The sequence below is a fragment of the Pezoporus wallicus genome, unplaced genomic scaffold (assembly GCF_028554395.1).
Source record: "Pezoporus wallicus isolate ANWC-B61680 ecotype Strahan unplaced genomic scaffold, APGP_CSIRO_Pwel_v1 contig_8473, whole genome shotgun sequence".
Classification (NCBI taxonomy): Eukaryota; Metazoa; Chordata; class Aves; order Psittaciformes; family Psittacidae; genus Pezoporus; species Pezoporus wallicus.
The window spans coordinates 507,816-527,020 of NW_026635907.1; the positions used below are offsets into that span (position 1 = coordinate 507,816).

Sequence of the window (19,205 nt, forward strand, 5' to 3'; positions counted from 1 at the left end):
CATTATCTAATGTAGCAACTGAAATATGGTTTGAACAAAATTTCTGCATCATCCTACAACAGCAGCAGCTTTCAGTGATGAAGATCCCATGTAATATTTCAAAAATGTCAGTGGATAACAGAAAAAAAAATTGTAAGTACAAAGCACCATTAGATTTGAATCGCATGTATCTACTATATTGTTAGATATTAAGTCACTGAAGAAACACTGGCAACATAATGCTGAGCCACAATGAAAAGGAATGATAGAGAAAATCCATGTTCCTAGGGACTGTCACAAAAAAGGGAAAAATAATGCTCTGGAATTTTAAGCTACATGATTACTACTGCACAATGTTTAGGGTAAATTCCTAACTGTGTGTTTGGAGGGAAGCAAAAATTGGAAGGAGAAGCACATTTGGCAGCTTATTACACTGAAAAAACTCTTCTGTATTCTCTAGTCAGTAACAGCAATTTTTACCATAGTCTCATGATGGACTAGACAAAAGAGAAATATGGTCTCATCTTTGTACTCCCTTTAAACCTCACTGTTTTGTGAGTTTACAGATGATGTATAAAATAAAAATAAGAAGAAAAAAAATCTAAAAACCTTCAAAAAACAATTGCCTATGGGTATTCTTCTATGAAGGAAGAAATAGGTTAGAACATAAAATACATTCTTTATAGCAAAAGAATTGGACTTCAGAACATTTCTCAGGATTGAAAGGATTTGTGCTTTTATGAAATAGAACATGAAAACCAGTTGGCAGCCATTTATTTTAAAGTCAAAGCAAGAACTGTTGTAGATTACTTGTTTCAGGTATTTCATGTGTTGTTAGCTGATCATACAAGATCAATTTGTGGATCTTCTGAGGTCAGTGTGTCCAGACAAGTTCAGGACAGCTCATGAGCTCCATAAATAGGATACAAATTGCTGAGGAATAAAAGTGCTCGAAAATGCGTAACACAAAGCATCTGTCTATGGCTAGCTCCTTGTGACCTTTGAAGAACAGCTTCTTATCTGACAAAATGCTCAATCCCTGGCAATGTTCCAGGCCAGGTTAGACAGAGTCTTGGATGACAGTCTAGCGTGAGACGTCCTTGCCCATGGCAGGGAGTTGGAACTAGATGATCTTAAGTATTCTAAGCCTAACTATTCTATGATTCTAGGATTCTATGAAATCCTGGCATCGCATAGTCTTGGCCCTGAATATGCTCATTCTGGATCACCTAATATTCTTTTAGACTGATGGAAAATAGTTAAAATATGCCTACTAGTGGATGTACAACAGCAGCAACAACAAAAAGACAAATTCTGTGATTTGCAACCAGGGGATCAAAAGTAGTAAAAGCAATCTCAACAGCATAAAATTTTCCAGTGCACTGAGATTTTAAAATTTATTTGTTATTATAGGTCAGATAACAAATTATACCTTCTCTTTGTCTTGGGGGTTTATGTCCAATTTTGAGGGGTCATACGACAAATTTACCCAGAAAGAAATGCAAGTACTTAGCACAAGATTATACTCTGTTGTTTCAGAGCATAAATAGAATTAGGCCTTTCTCAGGATGTCCTCAGCATGTTCCAAGGGACAGAAGTGCTGAACAGATAAAACTCAGAGCTGTACTTCCAGTCCTGCCTCCAGCCAGCTGTGTGGGTTTGAATTCAATATTTCATTTCACTGTTCTGTCTCTCCCTCTCTTTTCACCTATTTAGAGTGTTGGTTTTACAGAGTAGAAGCTGTCTCTTACTCAAGGAGACCTTCATGCTGATTAGGTCCTCTAGGCATTCCTGCATTATGTACTTACAATGCATCATGAGCTTTCCTTCTCTTTATGATTATCTATTATTCATATTGTGGCAGTGTCTAGAGACCAATAACTTAAGATTATGACAGGATACAATATATGGATAAATACAGGTGGCAGATGGATAGTTAATAATAAAGATGGGTGTATGTACACAACTTAATGATGTCAGTAACTACTAATGTTCCTTTTCTCCAATTAGATCTAATGATTCCTTTTTTTTTTCTGCATGCAACAAGTGAATTTGTAGCAACTGCATAGTACTTTTGTCTTCTTTAGAGCTTACACATCACATTCTTATTTTGTAATATTTTCAATGGTTATAGAATTAGTAGTGGCATGAAGAGTTTATGCATCTTTTTTTTAGTCATTAAAATACCACAATGCGCCAGGAATTAATACCCAGGAAATGTGCAATTTGGTAGAAATAACAAATTAAAAGAAATACTACCATTATTAGTATTATTTATCATTAAAGATGATTTAGATGCTTTCTAGATCATTTAGATCTAGATGCTTTACCTAGAAATGGAGTAACTTTATAGAGGTCAAACCAGAGTTTGAAAAATCTGAATATTTCAAAGATAACAAAAAATTGTTCTTTTTTTTATTCTTTTTTTTTTCAATTTTTATTTCTCAAGGCAATCTTTGTGAATTTTAATATTACCTCCCACTTATCAGACCAAGATTCTGCCATCTTTTGTCTTTTGCTTAGTATAATTAAATATTACATGTGGATAGTCCTTATAAATGCAAGGGCTTTTTCCTGTAAGTAAAAATAACTAAGACATTATTTAATGAAGAAATGTTCACTTCTGCTGATTTCTGTGCAATGTCACATGCTTTTTTATTGCATACATTTGTATTAATAATTGTTATAATGCCCACAAGATGCTTAACAGCAATAAGTTTTTTGACAACTCTTGACAACATAGAGTCACAGCTCAGGCTGTCAGGGACCTCTGGAGATAATCTGGTCTAAACCTCTGCTTAATCAGGCCCCCCTTAGAACTGGATGCCCAGAACTATGTCTGTACAGTTTTGAGTATCCACAAGGATAGAGACTCCACAACCTTTCTGGACAAACTGTGGCTGGGTGCCCATGGCCAGACACAATACCCCAGGTGTGGCCTCTGTAGTACTGAATAAAGAGAGGAAGGATCACCTCTCTCAACCTGCTGTCAACACTCCTCTTAATGCAGTCCAGTATACCTTGAACCTTATTTGCCACAAAGCCATATTGCCAGCACATGCTCAGTTTGGTGTTAGCCAGGTGTCAGACAGAATGTGCACAGATGATACCCCATACAACAACATGAATCAGGGTTGTTCCAGGCAATCAATTACTTCAGTTTATACTCTGAAAATACCAATTTCTACACAGCTTAGAAGGGCGGAAAAAAAATTCAAACATTTTAATGAGACATAATTTTTGCCATAGTTTTTTTGAGTTAACTGTTGTAGAAACAGAAAATCACTCAACCAGAATTCATCACAGATCTCTCTTCAATCTCAGACATCCCCTTGTACTTCAATTAAACAGTCATGTAATGGTCAGCATTTAAAGCATATTTCAGTGTATTGCAGTTACATGTACGTATCATTACTGAAGTTTATAATGCAGGCAAGCTCACTGGAGTTAATAGTCTATGTGACCCAAGAGCACAAATCTATTATATTAAATTCAATCGAATCATAGAATCACAGAAAAGTTAGAGTTGGAAAGGACCTTAAGATCATCCAGTTCTAATCACCCTGCCATGTACAGGGACACCTCACACTAAACCATGTCACCCAAGGCTCTGGCCAACCTGGCCTTGAACACCACCAGGGATGGAGCATTCACAGGTTCACTGGGCAATCCATTCCAGTGCCTCACCCCCCTCACAGTAAAGAATTTCCTCCTTATATTTATCTTGTATCTAAACTTCCCCTGTTTAAGTTTTAACCAATTCCCCCTTGCCCTGTCACTACAGTGCCTAATGAAGTATCCCTCCCCAGAATCCTTATAGGCCCCCTTCAGACACTGGAAGGCTACTATGAGGTCTCCATGCAGCCTTCTCTTCTCCAGGCTGAACAGTCCCCACCTTTCTCAGCCTGTCTTCATATGGTAGGTGCTCCAGTTCCATGATCATCCTTGTGGTCTCCTCTGGATTTGTTCCAACAGTTCCATGTCCTTTTTATGTTGAGGACACCAGAACTGCACACAATACTCCAGGTGAGGTCACCCGAGAGCAAAGGAGCAGGACCACCTCCTTCGACCTGCTGGTCATGCTCCTTTCGAAGCCCAGGATACGGTTGGCTTTCTGGGCTGCGAGCGCACACTGAAGCTGGCTCATGTTAAGATTCTTATTAACCAACACCCCCAAGTCCTTCTCCGCAGGGCTGCTCTGAATCTCTTCTCTGCCCAACCTGTAGCTATGCCTGGGATTGCTCTGACCCAGGTGTAGGACCTTGCACTTGGCAAGGTTAAATTTCTTAAAGTTGGTATCAGCCCACCTCAAAAGTGTGTCAAGGTCCCTCTGGATAGCATTCTTTCCCTCCAGAGTATCAACCAAACCACACAGCCTGGTGTCATCAGCAAACTTGCTGAGGGTGCACTCAATCCCACTGTCCATGTCACCAACAAAGATGTTTAAAAAGACTGGACCCAATATCAGTCACTGAGAGACACCACTCATTACTGGTCTCCAGCTGGACATTGAGCCATTAACCGCAACTCTTTCTGTGCAGCCATCCAAACAGCTCTTTATCCACCGAGTGCTCCACCTATCAAATTGGTATCTGTCCAATTTAGAGACCAAGATGTCATGTGGGACAGCATCGAATGCTTTGCACAAGTCCAGGTAGATGACGTCAACTGCTCTACCCCTGTCCATTAGTTCCATAACCCCATCACAGAAGGCCACCAAATTGGTCAAGAAGGACTGTCCCTTAGTGACGCCATGCTGGCTGTCACCAAGCACCTTGTTGTTTTTCATGTGCTTTAGCATGCCTTCCAGGAGAATCTACTCCAAGATTTTGCCAGGCACAGAGGTGAGACTGACTGGTCTGTAATTCCCTGGGTCATCCATTTTCCGCTTCTTGAAAATGGGGGTTATATTTCCCCCTTTCCAGCCATCGGGAAGTTCACCTGACCGCCATGATTTTTCAAATATGATGGATAGTGGCTGAGCAACTTCATTTGCCAGCTCCTTCAGGACCTGTGGATGGATTTCACCAGGCACTAAGGGCATGTGAACGTTCAGGTTCTTAAGATGGTCTCAGACCAGATCCTCTCCTACAGTGGCCTTAGGGTCTTCATTCTCACAGTCCCTGCATCTGCCTTCCAAGACTTGGGTGGTGCGGTCAGAGCATTTGCCAGGGAAGACTGAGGCAAAGAAGTCATTAAGAATTTCAGCCTTCTCCAAATCCAGGGTAGCCAGTTCTCCTGAACTATGGAGGGTGCCCATGTTGTCCCTAGTCTGTCTTTTATTCCCTACGTACCTATAGAATCCCTGCCTGTTATCTTTCACATCCCTTGAGAAGTTTAATTCTAAGTGGGCTTTCCTAACCTGGTCCCTAGCTTCCCACACAACATCCCTCTATTCTTCCAAGGCTGCCTGTCCTTGCTTCCACCTTTTATAAGCCTCTTTTTCCTTTGAATTTTCCTAAGTAGCATCTTATCCATACAAGGAGGTCTCCTGGCCCTCCTGCTGCACTTCCTTCTGGTTGGGATGCAACACTCCTGAGCTTGCAGTAGGTGATTCTTGAATATCAACCAACAGTCTTGGGCCCCCCTGCCCTCTAGGGCTATGTCCCATGGAACCTTACTAAGGAGGCTCCTGAAGAAGCCAAAGTCTGCTCTTTTGAAGTCCAGAGCAGTGAGCTTGCTGCACTCTCTTCTCATTGTCCTGCGGATCTCGAATTTGACCATCTCATGATCGCTGCAACCAAGCCTGTCCTGGAGCGTCACATTTCCAACCAGCCCTTCCCTGTTGGTGAACATGAGGTCAAGCATGGCACTTCTCCTCTTTGGTTCCTATATTACTTGCAGAAGGAAGTCGTTTTCCACACAATCAAGGAGCCTCCTGGATTGGTTGTGTCAGGCTGTACCATCTCTCCAACATGTAGCAGCGTGTCTGAAATCCCCCATGAGAACAAGGGCCTGTGAGCATGAGGCTGTTCCTATCTGTCTATAGAGTGCTTCATTCACTGAGTCCTTTTGATCAGGTGGTCTGTAAAGGATCCCCACAGTTATGTCTCCCACCACTGTTCTCCCTTTAACCCTAACATAAATAGGAACTCCCCCTCCGCATCTTCCGGGCCTGTCTTTTCTAAAGAGCCTGTAACCTTCCATTCCAACACTGCAGTCACAGGAGCCATTCCACCATGTTTCTGTGATGCCTATTATATCATATCCCCGTAGATGTCCACACATCTCTAATTCCTCTTCTTTGTTCCCCATGCTACAGGAGTTTGTACAGAGGCATCTGAACCAAGCTCCAATGAAGCCGTCTCATTGGCTTCAGTGGCTGGAATATCTCTGCATTGCTCCGAGCATTTATTATAGGTGCTGGCAACTGACTGGGTGTGTTGGGATGGAATGATGCTGCCCTCCCCCAACACATCTAGTTTAAAGCATCCCTGACTAACCAGGTTAAGCCTCCTACCTAAAAGACCAGCTCCACCAGCCCCCAGTAGACCTGGCCTACTAACTTGGGTCCCGTGTTCAAGATGCTCAAACCCCTGACTATGGCACCACTGTTCTAACCATTTATTAACCTGGCCAATCCTCCTAGCCTTTTGGGGGCCTCCCCTTTATCCTGGAGAATCAACAAAAAGACTATCTGACCTCCAGAGCCCCTAACCTCCTCTCCCAGCGCTCTCTAGTCCTTCTTTATCTTCTCCGGGGTACTGCTATCTATATCACTAGCTCCCGTATGGATCACTAGAAGTGGGTAATAGTCAGTGGGACCTACTAGAGTGAGCAGCCTCTCTGCAAAATCCTGATCCGAGACCCTGGTAGGCAACACACCTCCCTTGAGACTGGGTCAGGCTGACAGATGGGTGCCTCTGTTCCTTTCAAAATAGTCCCCTACTACTACGACGCACCGCTTTTTACCGGCAGCACCAGCAGTGATCTTCTTTAGCAGTGCATCAGCCGGTTGGCTGTTCATGGTGCGAGCGTGTTTCCTCATTAGCCCCCTGTAGAACAGCAATGTGGTTCTGCGTGGGAACAACAGATTTAGGAGGAAGCCCCTTGCTTTTAATTGTCCTCTGCCTCTTTTTTTTGCTTGTTTTTTTTTTGTTTGTTTTTTTTTTTTTTTTTACTATTTTGAAGCTTCCTTAGTTTATGGCCTCCTTCTTTCCTCTATGAGCTACAACGGACACATGAGGCCCCTGCTCAGTTTGGGCCTGGAGCAAGCAGCCCTGCTTCCCCTCAGCTTCCCTGACATCTTCAGCCTATTGACAGCGTCCCGCAGCTCAGCCCCTGCTGCAGGAGCACCTCCACCAGGGAGCACCGAGCGCAGCCCTGCCCATTGTGCACCCTCCCCTCACCAGACCAGTGCAGGCACTTTCTACACTCCGAGCTCTGCACTGCAGCTTCCCCTTTCATCAGCCATGTCTGGGTGCCTACGCTGGCCACAGTCGAGACAGCCAGAGCAGAGCTCCCAGCCCGGGCCCTGCTCATACGACAGTGCTCACCATCCCGCCCTCCTCCCTGCGCAAACGGCCTCGACCCGCCCTGTTTGCCCCCCCCCCCCCCCGATCCCTCGCGCTCCCTGGGCAGGTTTTCACCCCCTCAGGGCTGGTGCCGCTCCTCCCGGCTCCGCCCCCTGTGAGTCCCTGCTCGCCTCAGCTGAGCTGCCGGCTCCTGGGCAGCTCCTGTCGAGGACTTGAGGCTCCCTCGGTGGCTCTCGCCGCTCTGAGTTGAGGCTCCTGGACGCTGAGCTTCCCTCGCTCCAGTGCTGAAGGCGTCCTCTCTCGAGCTACTCAGCTCAGCAATTGACCCAAGCTTACTCCCATAGTTTAGTTAACTTGTTTACACCCAGTTTAACTTACTTGTCCCTTGCTGATCCCCCTCTACTAAACACAACTTCTCTGTAAAGGCTGGGATAAAGTCCTAAGAGTGTTAGTCCTTTCCATGTTCCTCATCATTATGCCACTCACCAGCAGCCCTACATTCTTCCTTGCCTTCAGTTAGTTACCAGTGTGCCTGCAGAAACCTCTCCTTGTCTTTTATATCTCTCAAAAGTTTCACCTCAAGCAGCACTTTGGCTTTCACAATCCAATCCACTCATGCCCAAAAAACACTTCCATACTTATACTTGGGAGACTGTCCCCAGATTTCATCATACTGTGTGTGTTGTTAGCTTTTCTATTAGCTTTTTGTGGAGGTCTCCTGGCCCCTCTGCTGCACTTCTTTCTAGTCAGGATATATCAACCAACAGTCTTGGGCGTCCTCTGCCCCGTAAGGCTATATCCAATGGAATAATAGCCACTTGATTTTTCTAGAAAAGGTTAACAGACTTTAATAATGAAAAACAGTACTAAAATAACAGAACTTTCAAAAAACGCACTTCAGACTGGAGTTTTTATATTATTTTAATATTTGCAATATTTTTTTTCTATCTTGTAACATTTGTGGTTTGTATTTTGTGATTATAATTGCATGGACATCAGTAGCTATACAGTGTGAAGCCACAAATCTGTTGGAAGAGATTTTGTACAAAACATTTCAGGTAGAAATAACTATGGTATAATACAACCATGAAACAATGTCATTGTTATCACAAAATTAAAGATTAGTTTAAAGTTTACAAATCTTGTTTCTATTTAATGTTATTTAGGAGGAGCTTCTATGGCAATCTCAAATAGGCAAAGAGACTGAAAGGGATGAAGAAGAGAATAATCTCTACTCACCTATAGTTGGATCATGATAGTCAGGGAACCGATGACTTATGAACTGCATTGTCATTGCTGGGAAAGAGAAAGAGAGAGGGAAATGAAAAAAAATCTATTACTGTCTTTAAAATACAACAGGAGAATAACAAGCTGAGAATTCACTCATCCAAACACCAGCTTAGAAACTGAGTCAAAAGCCTTTTTTAGGTCTACAGCTGCAAGAACACATTGGTATTACATTGGTAACTGAGAACTGATGAATGGAAAAATACTAATAATTTTTTTTATTTATTTTAGTTTCTTTTTAAAATGCATTTATCAATTTTGTAATTAAAATGGTTCATCTTTTAAAAACTTGATAAATGCTTTTAAGCTGATTTTGTACACAGATTAAAATTACCACAAAGAAAACATAGAAAATAATTTACAAAGGTTATTTGTAAATGTTTTCATGATGTTGCAAAATGCCACTAACTGCAGAATCTGATTTGACGTCTAGTGCATTTTAGGAATACCCTACTCATAAAATTTGATGTATCAGACAAATAATTTGTTAACTATCTAGAACGTGGTTTCTTCTGAACAGACTGGTAGTACCTACTGACCAAATTTTTAGGGAAGTTACACAAGTCTTCAGAAAATTGCTTTGCATAATTTAGAACAGCTGGTATTCTGGAAATTACATCCCAATTTATACAGAAAACCAAGAAGCATTCATACCCTGTCCAACCCCAAGTTTCCAATATAACATCTAAAGTGCACGGATTCTGAATAAGCATGAAAACAGGCTGAGGTATTCAGCGGCCTCAGTAATATCACATTATCAGAACAACATGGGAAGTTATGCTACCTTTGTTGTTTTTCTTCAGGAATTTACATCTCATCTCATTTGAAAAGAAAGTTTTCTGCCTAAGACTGAGAGCTGTGAAAAGTCCTTCAGAAGTGAAATAAGTGAATTCCAATTGAACAGTAAGGGAAAAAAGAGGGGGGGGGAAATGGACCTTTTTTTTTTTTTTTAATATTGCTTGCTTTTTAAGCCAATTCTACTATTTTAATTTTTTATGTTTTTGTTGTGATTTGTTGTTTGTTTTTTTCTTATGCCTGCATTAAAATGCCCCTTTAGCTGCTATGTGGATGGTTGTTTAAGAAGTATCCCACCTGAATGATAACTACCAGTCACAACACCTTAAATCAAACATGAGATTCTGCCCCATGTCTTGAACATCTCAGTTATCTTCAGTAGCAGAAGTTATGAACAAGAAGTGCGACTTCTAAAAATTCTGCGTACAAATATACCCATATTTAAACCAGCACTGTTTTAGTTTAATGTTTGTCCTTCTTATATTTTCCATAATCAAGGGGTTAAGGTGATAGTTTTACAAAACAGTACAGGCAAGGAGTATTAAACATTTACTACCATGTTAATAAATTATTACATCTTTAGTGCAGACAAATATAAATGTTAAGAAGCAGCATTATAAATTCATAGTAACTCAAGAGGGGGTAACTGTGTAAAAGAAGCTCATTCAGTCCATACATACTATAGAGGAATAAATCTACATGTAGTGACACTCTTCTGTGTCTGTTATCTGTTATCAGTTGCACTGCTTTCAAGTACTGTGCATGTTTGGATACTTTCATTTTCAGGACACCTAATTTTTTAATCACAACAGATTTTTAGGCACCTCCATCTGATAACTGTTAGTCGTTTATGAAGAATAATTTGATGTCTAATGTGATCTGCCTAGTTTCCTCTAAGCAGAGGCAGCTAGCAGAGCTGCTGTTCATATGGTTTATGCCCACAAATTCTGAGCTTTCTGAGGGCCTGTACCACAAATGAGTTTGATTTGTTTCACTACCTGCTGCTTTTTCTTGCCAAGCGTTTTGTTTTTTTTAAAAAGCAAGCTACTCTGTTTCTGATCTAATTCTGTTTCCTTTTGGAGAGATGCCTGCATCACAAAATCTGTTGTCACAACTGAAACAGAAATTCTCAGAGGACACCCAGAACTCATAGTAGGTATATTTTTCCTGTCTCCTAAGACAGCTCCAAATCATAGGTCAAAACATCATTCATACCCTCATCAAATCCACAGGATCTAAGAGGACTGAAATTATTTGGAAGCATCATACTGGCTTTCTACTGCAAGGGGCAAATGTTAGCCACTAGGACATGTGAAATTATTTTCTTACGAATTACACCATGTGTGTGAACATACAGCATCAAAACTTTAACAAGGCTGCAAACAGTGCTTTAGAGGAAGATCAGAAGAGGAACTTATCTTGTAATGTTGAGTAAAGCAATACGGACTGATCGTAGTCTCAGTCCATAGCTCTACATGAGCTTGACTTGGTTATACATAAAGTTAATCTGGAGAGGTACAGAATCTGTGAACAGTGTTCAGAGAAGTACTTCTACGTAATGACTGAAAATACCTTGCAGTCAGCTGGGAAATGGTGAACAAAACCTTCTTTTTGCATGCATTTTGTTCCACAACTTTGTTAAGTGCTCCTCCTAATCACCAGCATAGGGAACCTGTTTGGTGCTTATCACCACATGCACCATCTAATTAAATTAGCAGCATAACCAAAACAGGTTATGTTTTTTTTTCCCTCAGACAGAAGGAATTGAGCTACACTGATCTTTTTAATCACTGAATTACAACATAAAACTGGTGTATAAGAGGTGGGAATTGCAACCCATCTTTCTCTGTGTGTGCTTTGAAACAAGAATTTCCATTTTCTGTTAAATCCTATTGCACATCACTGCAGCAAGCATTTTCACAGGGGGCAAACAAGCCACCACCTCTCAGGGAACAGAACAATTAGCTTTGGGCTTCAAATAACAGACCCCTTATTCCATGAGAATGGAGAACAATGAAGTCTCAAAACATCAGATCTGAGGTATAACAGCAATTGTGTCTGGATTTACCAGATATTGCAGTCTTGGCTCCTTGACATACAGAAACTAGTTCTGAATGATAGTTGGAAGCTGGTGGAACACCTCACAGTGCAAAAGAAGGAGCTATGGCATGAAACCACACAGCTGAAGCCTTGAGAATTAGACCTGTTTATAACAAGCTTTGTCTGGGCTCCCCAGCAGGACAGAAGCCTCAGTGGAATATAATGTCTTCTTCATCAGCAGTAATTTTCCGGAGAAAATTAATTTTGGAAACTAATACCAAAATTGGTATGGGTATTCCATGATGCTTTATAAAAATATTCTTCCTGCTTCCTCCTCTTTTCCTTACCCATTATCCTTTCTTCTGTGTAAATTAACACTCCCAACTAACAAATGCAAACCATCATCAGCTTTTATTGTTACCATTTTCCTTTGGAAATGCAAATAATACTGCTTCAAATTTTTATAGATGTATAAATCAGAGAATTTAAACTTTAATTTATGCCACACACAAAGCACTGCATCAAAATGTGGCTCTAAAGGAGGGTATTAAAACAGAATAAATGGATAAAAAAGGTATTTGAGTAAGTACATGTAAAAGCAGAATCAGTAAAAAAATTGTAAAAAATAAAATCAAAACAAAACCTTTTGATCCATACCATATATTGTGAAACATTTTGAATTGCAAGTTGCCTGAAATTTTTTAATGAATATTTTAGAACACGATGAACATTCCCTTTCCATGGGACATGTACATCACATGGCAACTATGATAAGTAAAAGGATCATTGTTTCAGATGAATAGTATCTTCTTTATATTCATCTGTGGCTAAGCAAATGCAGATTGCCTCAGTTGAATAAATGTAGACCTGATATACATGAGCAACTACATAACTTTAAAGTTCTCTTGTGTTTTAAAAATAAAAAATGATTTCAGTCCTTGCATTTATTTTTTAGTTGTTTCCAATCATGCTTATCCAATGTTCATTAATTCTTAAAGGCATACATGATACCTATGCTGGCACTGAAATGTATGTTTTCTTTGAATAATAAACTTAAGTCTTGTCTGCTATTTTCAATATAATTTCTATTCCCTTTCTGATACTTTTCTTTTGCCTCCCAGTACTTGCTCAGGGAAAGGCTGAGGTTGTATTTCTGTTCTGAAACACACTTTTGATCAGTGCAACAATATTAACTTTCATGTATAGAAGGTATCGACTTTTTACAATTTATGTGTTTGTACAGGCCCACAGGCCCACAGAGAAAATGCTTAGATACCCATGCAGTTTTGAGAAAAGTTAGAGTAGAATCCTACTGTCCTTCTAATTTGTTCTGAATTTGATTTATACCAACAACTTTGAAAATAACCCTATAACCATTTTTCAAGGCCAGAGAGTACATTGTGAGCTAACACAATGCTCTTTATGGTAATAGTATCCATGATATGAATATCTTGTCCTGAACTTCCTATCCCTCTTTATTCTACCAAAAACTTCTGCATATTCATACTCTCCTGTTTCCAAAACAATCTTTACCCTCATAACAAAATCCTACACTTAAATAGTCTAGGAAAATGAACCCAGTAGTTGCAACCCAGGGATCTGTGATTCCATATTGCTGATTAAATTTAGTTTAGATTCACTATTCCAGTGGATCTTTAACTTCTGTTCTTATAAACATTGAGGTTTTGAATGTACCAGCACAGAAGATGGACTTAAAAATAATACAGTATAATAAAGTCAGTGGTTTTACAGATCAGCTGATGAGGTTCATGAGAAAAGAAGAAAGCACAAACATCTCATTAGCATAGAGAAGGTAGCAAAGAAGTTACAGAGTCTAAGAACAGTATAACATGTTCATAGGAAAAAACTGGCACAAAAGAGAAAAAGCAATAAATAAATTAAAAGTTTAAGTGACATCCTTGTCTCTATCAATCTGTAAAATCAAATATCTTTCTAAGAACATGCCCAGGGCATGCTAAACATACCTGATTTTATTCTTTTAATAAAGTGTTTATGTATATATGAATATGTAAATAAGTTACAATACCAAAGTCAGACTATTTCAGCAACCAGACAGGCATTTTATCACTACTATTTTATCTCTGAAATACTGGATAGTTTTAAGTTATGGTCGTTCTGATAGTTTCAAACCCCCAAGACCCTAGGTATTATCTAAAATGCATGATCTTTTCAAATGTTCATGCCCAAAAATTGAAATGTTGACTTCTGTTGCACTGTCTTGGAAAAATGACAAAACATCCTTATAAGCGACTCTTTTGGAGCTCATTCCTGAATTTTTAGATTGACTTGTCAAGTAAAAAGTAATCTGCAATCATTCTTCTGCCCACTGAATCTTATCAAATAGACTTTTAAGACCAATGTGCAAACATATGCATGATGAACAGGAAGAGGTGAAGACAGTAGTTCTGTTCCAAAGTCTTATCCACTCTCTGACTTGCATTAATACTCACAGCAACTTTGTGTAACTGGAAACACCAGTATTACCTGAATATCTTAAGGAGGAGAGGGGAAGGAAAAGTTGGAAAAAAATCTAAATACAATCTGAGGAAGATTTCATGTATGTTCAGTTTCTGAAAGTTTCATAAATCATGGTAAAACACCAAAATAACAAAAGCTGTTAAATGTAAATTTTGCTGTGAAATAAATGGGAGATGCTAGCTATGGACAAGTTCAGGCTACAAATGAGAAAATATTTCTAGCCACCAGATGAGGGTTTTTCTGAAACGTAATTCAATCATGGATGGAAGATACAAGAAACTTCTGATTATAAGATTCTTTCTATGTGAAAAGACTGTCTTGAATCACTGACACAGAGGCTCTTTTGGAGAATTTCCTCTGTATTCTCAGTTTCAGGTGGGGATAACATTAATTTAATATATGACATTGTAAAATAGATAGCATCTATAATCAGGTCTTCAAATAATATCACTGATGGAAATGAATGTTTGCTTTCCTAAAATACTGCATGCTTTTGATGTCAAACATTTTATAAAGAACATCTGCTGTACAAAAATCTATTGGATAAGTAGGCTACTGATACAGCATCGTTTTTTATACTGCTTTTTGCTGAAGCAATATGTGCTCTGTTCACCTGTCAAAGCTGAAGGCCACAGTAAAGAGTAGCAAGCATCAAAAGGCACAGTCTTAAAAGCCAAGACATTTATATTAAGTTTGTCTTACTAGACAGGGTGTTGATCTGCTGGAGGCTCTGCAGCGGGATCTGGACAGGCTGAATCAATGGGCTGTTGCCAACGGTACAAGGTCCAACAAAGTAAAGTGCCGGGTCCTACATTTGGGCCACAACAACCCCATGTACCGCTCCAGGCCTGAGAAGAGTGGCTGGAAAACTGCTCATGGAAAAGGACCTGGGGGTGCTGATTGATGCAGCTGAACATGAGCAGCTTGCGCCCAGGTGGCCAAGGATGCCATGCCATCAGCATCCTGGCCTGTACCAGCAATAGTGTGGCAGCAGGGCCAGGGCAGTGATCATCCCCCTGCACTGGGCACTGGTGAGGCTGCACCTCAAATCCTGTGTTCAGCTCTGGGTCCTGCACTACAAGAGAGACATTGAGGGGCTGGAGCGGGGCCAGAGAGGAGCAATGGAGCTGGTGCTGGGCCTGGAGCACAAGTGTGATGGGGAACAGCTGAGGGACCTGGGGGGTTTAGTCTGGAGAAGAGAAGGCTCAGGGGGGGACCTTACTGCTCTCTACAACTGCCTGAAAGGAACATGGAACCAGGAGGTGGCTGGTCTCTTCTCCTAAGTGAAAAGAGAAAAGACAAGGGGTAATGGCCTCGAGCTGTGACAGGGGAGGTTTAGACTGGATATTAGGAGCAATTTCTTCACTGAAACAGTTGTCAAACTGCATTTCCTTTTTTTTAAAAAAAAGCGTAACACACAAAACTACACAGGAAGCATGCTGAAGTAAGTTTTAAGGTAAAAACAAAACAAAATAAACTTTAACATTTATAGTGATTGAAGTAGGAGAGCTAGTCATGTTGTTCAGACTGCAGAACAAGGGAAAGACTTGTTCATACGGTTTTGTACCTGCTTTGGTTTTGAAACCAACTTGAATTAATAATTAAAAATCACTAATCTCAGAGTATCTCTCAGCTGCTTTTTCTCACAAGCATTAGATACAAAGATATGAGTTACCACTATTTCTCTTTAAAGTGTGATCAGCAGAACAAAGACAATTACTCGTAAGGTACTCGTAACAGCTTTCCAGCAGGGACTAAAAGACAAAAAGAGAAACTTCAGAAAAATTCATCCTGGACTTGAAAAACTTTCAGTGAACCTCCAGCAAACATGTTCTCACTGCCAAAAGGTTCCGTGTTTTCTGAATCAGTATAACTCTAGTGTGAAATGGTTGTACTAAAAATTTCTGACTAACATTCAAACTTACATTCAGACTCAGGTCCTGGTGTAATATAGGAAAGCAGAAGGCACTGCATTGTAAAATTCATGCTAAAACTCTGTTCAGTGTTTAAGGAATCAAGGAAGCAGACAAGAATTGTATTTATTCCCCATATAAGAGACATCATCATAATGTGATATAAATTAACTATAATGGCAAGGTATATTGCTACCACTTATGCACCATTTCCCCCATAGTGTATCCCCAACCTCTACCAGAAAGGTCTCCCATGAAAATACTGAACAGTCCATACCCCGCTTAGCTTATATGACTTGACAAGTGCATTAATAAACAGAAATTACTTCTGGTAAATGCTGCTATTAGCAAATTTTCCCACTGTGTTTCTTCCATCAAGTTAAAATCGGTAAGATAAAATAATGCGTCTTCTACTGTAGTTCAGCAAGAAAATCCAATGGTAACTTAAGCCTTCCATTAGTGAGCAATACAAAATGTAATGACATAAAAAGGTTCTAAACCAGACTCTAATATAATGTAATTTTTAAAACAGAATATATTAAATAAAGCTAGAAAGAGTCAATCTTCACGTATTATTTCTGTGAACAATACAGTTTACCTTGAACCATTATAAATAGACATGTTTCAATTAAAGTCAGTGGATAAACATCCTAATTTTACAAAGGAACTACAGCAAATGAGAAAAATACACAGTAGGATTTTTATAAGTGAGCCGTTGCAGCTACCAGTCTCAAGCATATTTAGCTCACTGTGAAAAAGACTTTAAAGAAAGGATAAAGTCATTTAAATCCATGGAAAGAAACCTCTCAGCAACCACCATTTATGTCTCCCTTTGTTTTTTTTTAGCTGCTGACATGTTTCCATGTAATGATAACTTTAGATGCTCTGACTTGGTTTGCTGATGTTTCAGGAAGTAGTAAATTGACATTGTTTGTTGGTTTCCTAACATAAACTAGCGGTTAGTTCCTGTGATACCTTCCATGCAAAATTATATCCCATATATTAAGCAGTGATGAACTGGCAGTGACAGCAACTGCATTTTCTTGAGAGTGGGAGAATAGTTGTTCTGTAATGTGGCACCAACTCTTCTGTACTTTAAACCTATGGTCTGGAAAACTGATGGCACATCAAAGAGGATAATACAACTCTTCCATTTAATCCCACACAGAAGTCTTATTAAGGGTTAAGAAACAGACTAGCTTTTTGTTGCTGTTGCTATTACAAATGTAAGGATTTTTCAATATACGTTACAGTGAAGCAGAGGATAACATCCAGGTTCACAGACATTGAAGGCATCCAAGTCCCTTCAATTTAGCAGGGTTTATGTGCCTATCTGTCCCTGCGAATCTGAACAATAATGGTCTATGTTACAGCACAGGAAACCTCACCCAGCCCAGACACGGACAGGATTGACAGATTGAGACCTCCTTCTTGATTCCGTGGGTGGTGGTGTATGGCCACTTAGTTGGTGGAGCAATTTGTCAGGTTAATTCCAATGACAAACGAGACTCTGGCATGCTAACTAGTTACGTGACCCCCGAGTGGTCAGCGTCCAACTTCTTAAGAGGGACAAGTGGCATTCAGCCACCCGAGATTGAGCAATAACAAGTCTATGATGCCCTTAGATGTCCAGGGCCACACTGACTGGTTCAGCTTGTGCCTACGTTCCGCCAGCAGCAGGTGCGGGTAACCCACTGAACCCCATTTGTGATGGGGATAAGGGATTGCAATTCTTCCCCATGAGCAAGGAATTCCCAGGAAGTGCGGGTCATAAACTCATGTTGATTTAGTCCCTGCCCTTTGTACACACCGTCTGTCACGACTACAGGTTGGATGGTTTAGTGAGGCCCTCAGATCGGCCCCGGTGGGGTCAGCCATGGCCCTGCCAGAGTGTCGAAAACATGGTCAAACCTAACTATCCAAAGGAAGCAAAATTTTTTGCCCCACTTATTATTACCCGCTTCTAGTGATCCATATGGGGGCTAGTGATGCAGACAGCAGTAGCCTGGAGAACATAAAGAAGGACTAGAGAGCGCTGGGAGAGGAGGTTAGGGGCTCTGGAGGTCAGATAGTCTTTTCGTTGATTCTCCAGGATAAAGGAGAGGCCACCAAAAAGGCTAGGAGGATTGGCCAGGTTAATAAATGGTTAGAACGGTGGTGCCATAGTCAGGGGTTTGGGTGTCTTGAATACGGAACCCAAGTTAGTAGGCCAGGTCTACTGGGGGCTGGTGGAGCTGGTCTGTGGAGGCTAACCTGTGGAGGCTTCCCAGGTTAGTCAAGGATGCTTTAAACTAGATGTGTTGGGGGAGGGCAGCATCATTCCATCCCAACACACCCAGTCAGTTGCCAGCACCTATAATAAATGCTCGGAGTAATGTAGAGATATTCCAGCCACTCCAGCCAATGAGCCAGCTTCATTTGAAGCTTGGTTCAGATGCCTCTATACAAACACCTGTAGCATGGGGAACAAAGAAGAGGAATTAGAGATGTGTGGAAGTCTACAGGGATATGATATAATAGGCATCACAGAAAAATGGCGGGATGGCTCCTATGACTGGAGTGTTGGAATGGAAGGTTACAGGCTCTTTAGAAAAGACAGGCCTGGCAGGCGGGGAGGGGGAGTTGCCCTTTATGTTAGGGATAGGCTGGAGAGTATGGAACTCTGTCTGGGAACAGGTGAGCAGTCCATAGAGACTTTGTCGGTCAGACTTAAAAGGAATATAGCTATGGGAGACATTATTGTGGGGATCTTTTACAGACTGCCTCACCAAGAGGACTCTTTGGATGAAGCACTCTATAGACAGATAGGAACAGCCTCATGCTCACAGGCCCTTGTTCTCATGGGGATTTCAGACATGCTGCTACATGTTGGAGGGATGGCACAGCCTGACACAACGAATCCAGGAGGTTCCTCAATTGTGTGGAAGCCAACTTCCTTCTGCAAGCAATAGAGGAGCAAACGAGGCCATGCTTGACTTCGTGTTCACCAACAGGGAAGGGCTGGTTGGAAATGTGATGCTCCAGGGCAGCCTTGGTTGCAGCGATCATGAAATGGTCAAATTCAAGATCCGCAGGACAATGAGAAGAGAGTGCAGCAAGCTCACTGCTCTGGACTTCAAGAGAGCAGACTTTTGCCTCTTCAGGAACCTGCTTAGTAAGGTTCCATGCGATATAACCCTAGAGGGCAGGGGGGCCCAAGGCTGTTGGCCGATATTCA

The 19,205-nt window shown here is 40.8% G+C and overlaps 1 protein-coding gene across 1 annotated transcript in view; it reads right to left on the minus strand.

Moving 5' to 3' along the window:
- The window catches only part of RIT2 (Ras like without CAAX 2), a 178,911-nt gene that overhangs the window by 124,642 nt on the left and 35,064 nt on the right, over positions 1-19,205 (minus strand). The window contains exon 2 of the mRNA XM_057398574.1: positions 8,694-8,750. Within this exon, the coding sequence (XP_057254557.1) occupies positions 8,694-8,750 (57 nt within the window). The remainder of the gene's footprint in view (positions 1-8,693; positions 8,751-19,205) is intronic.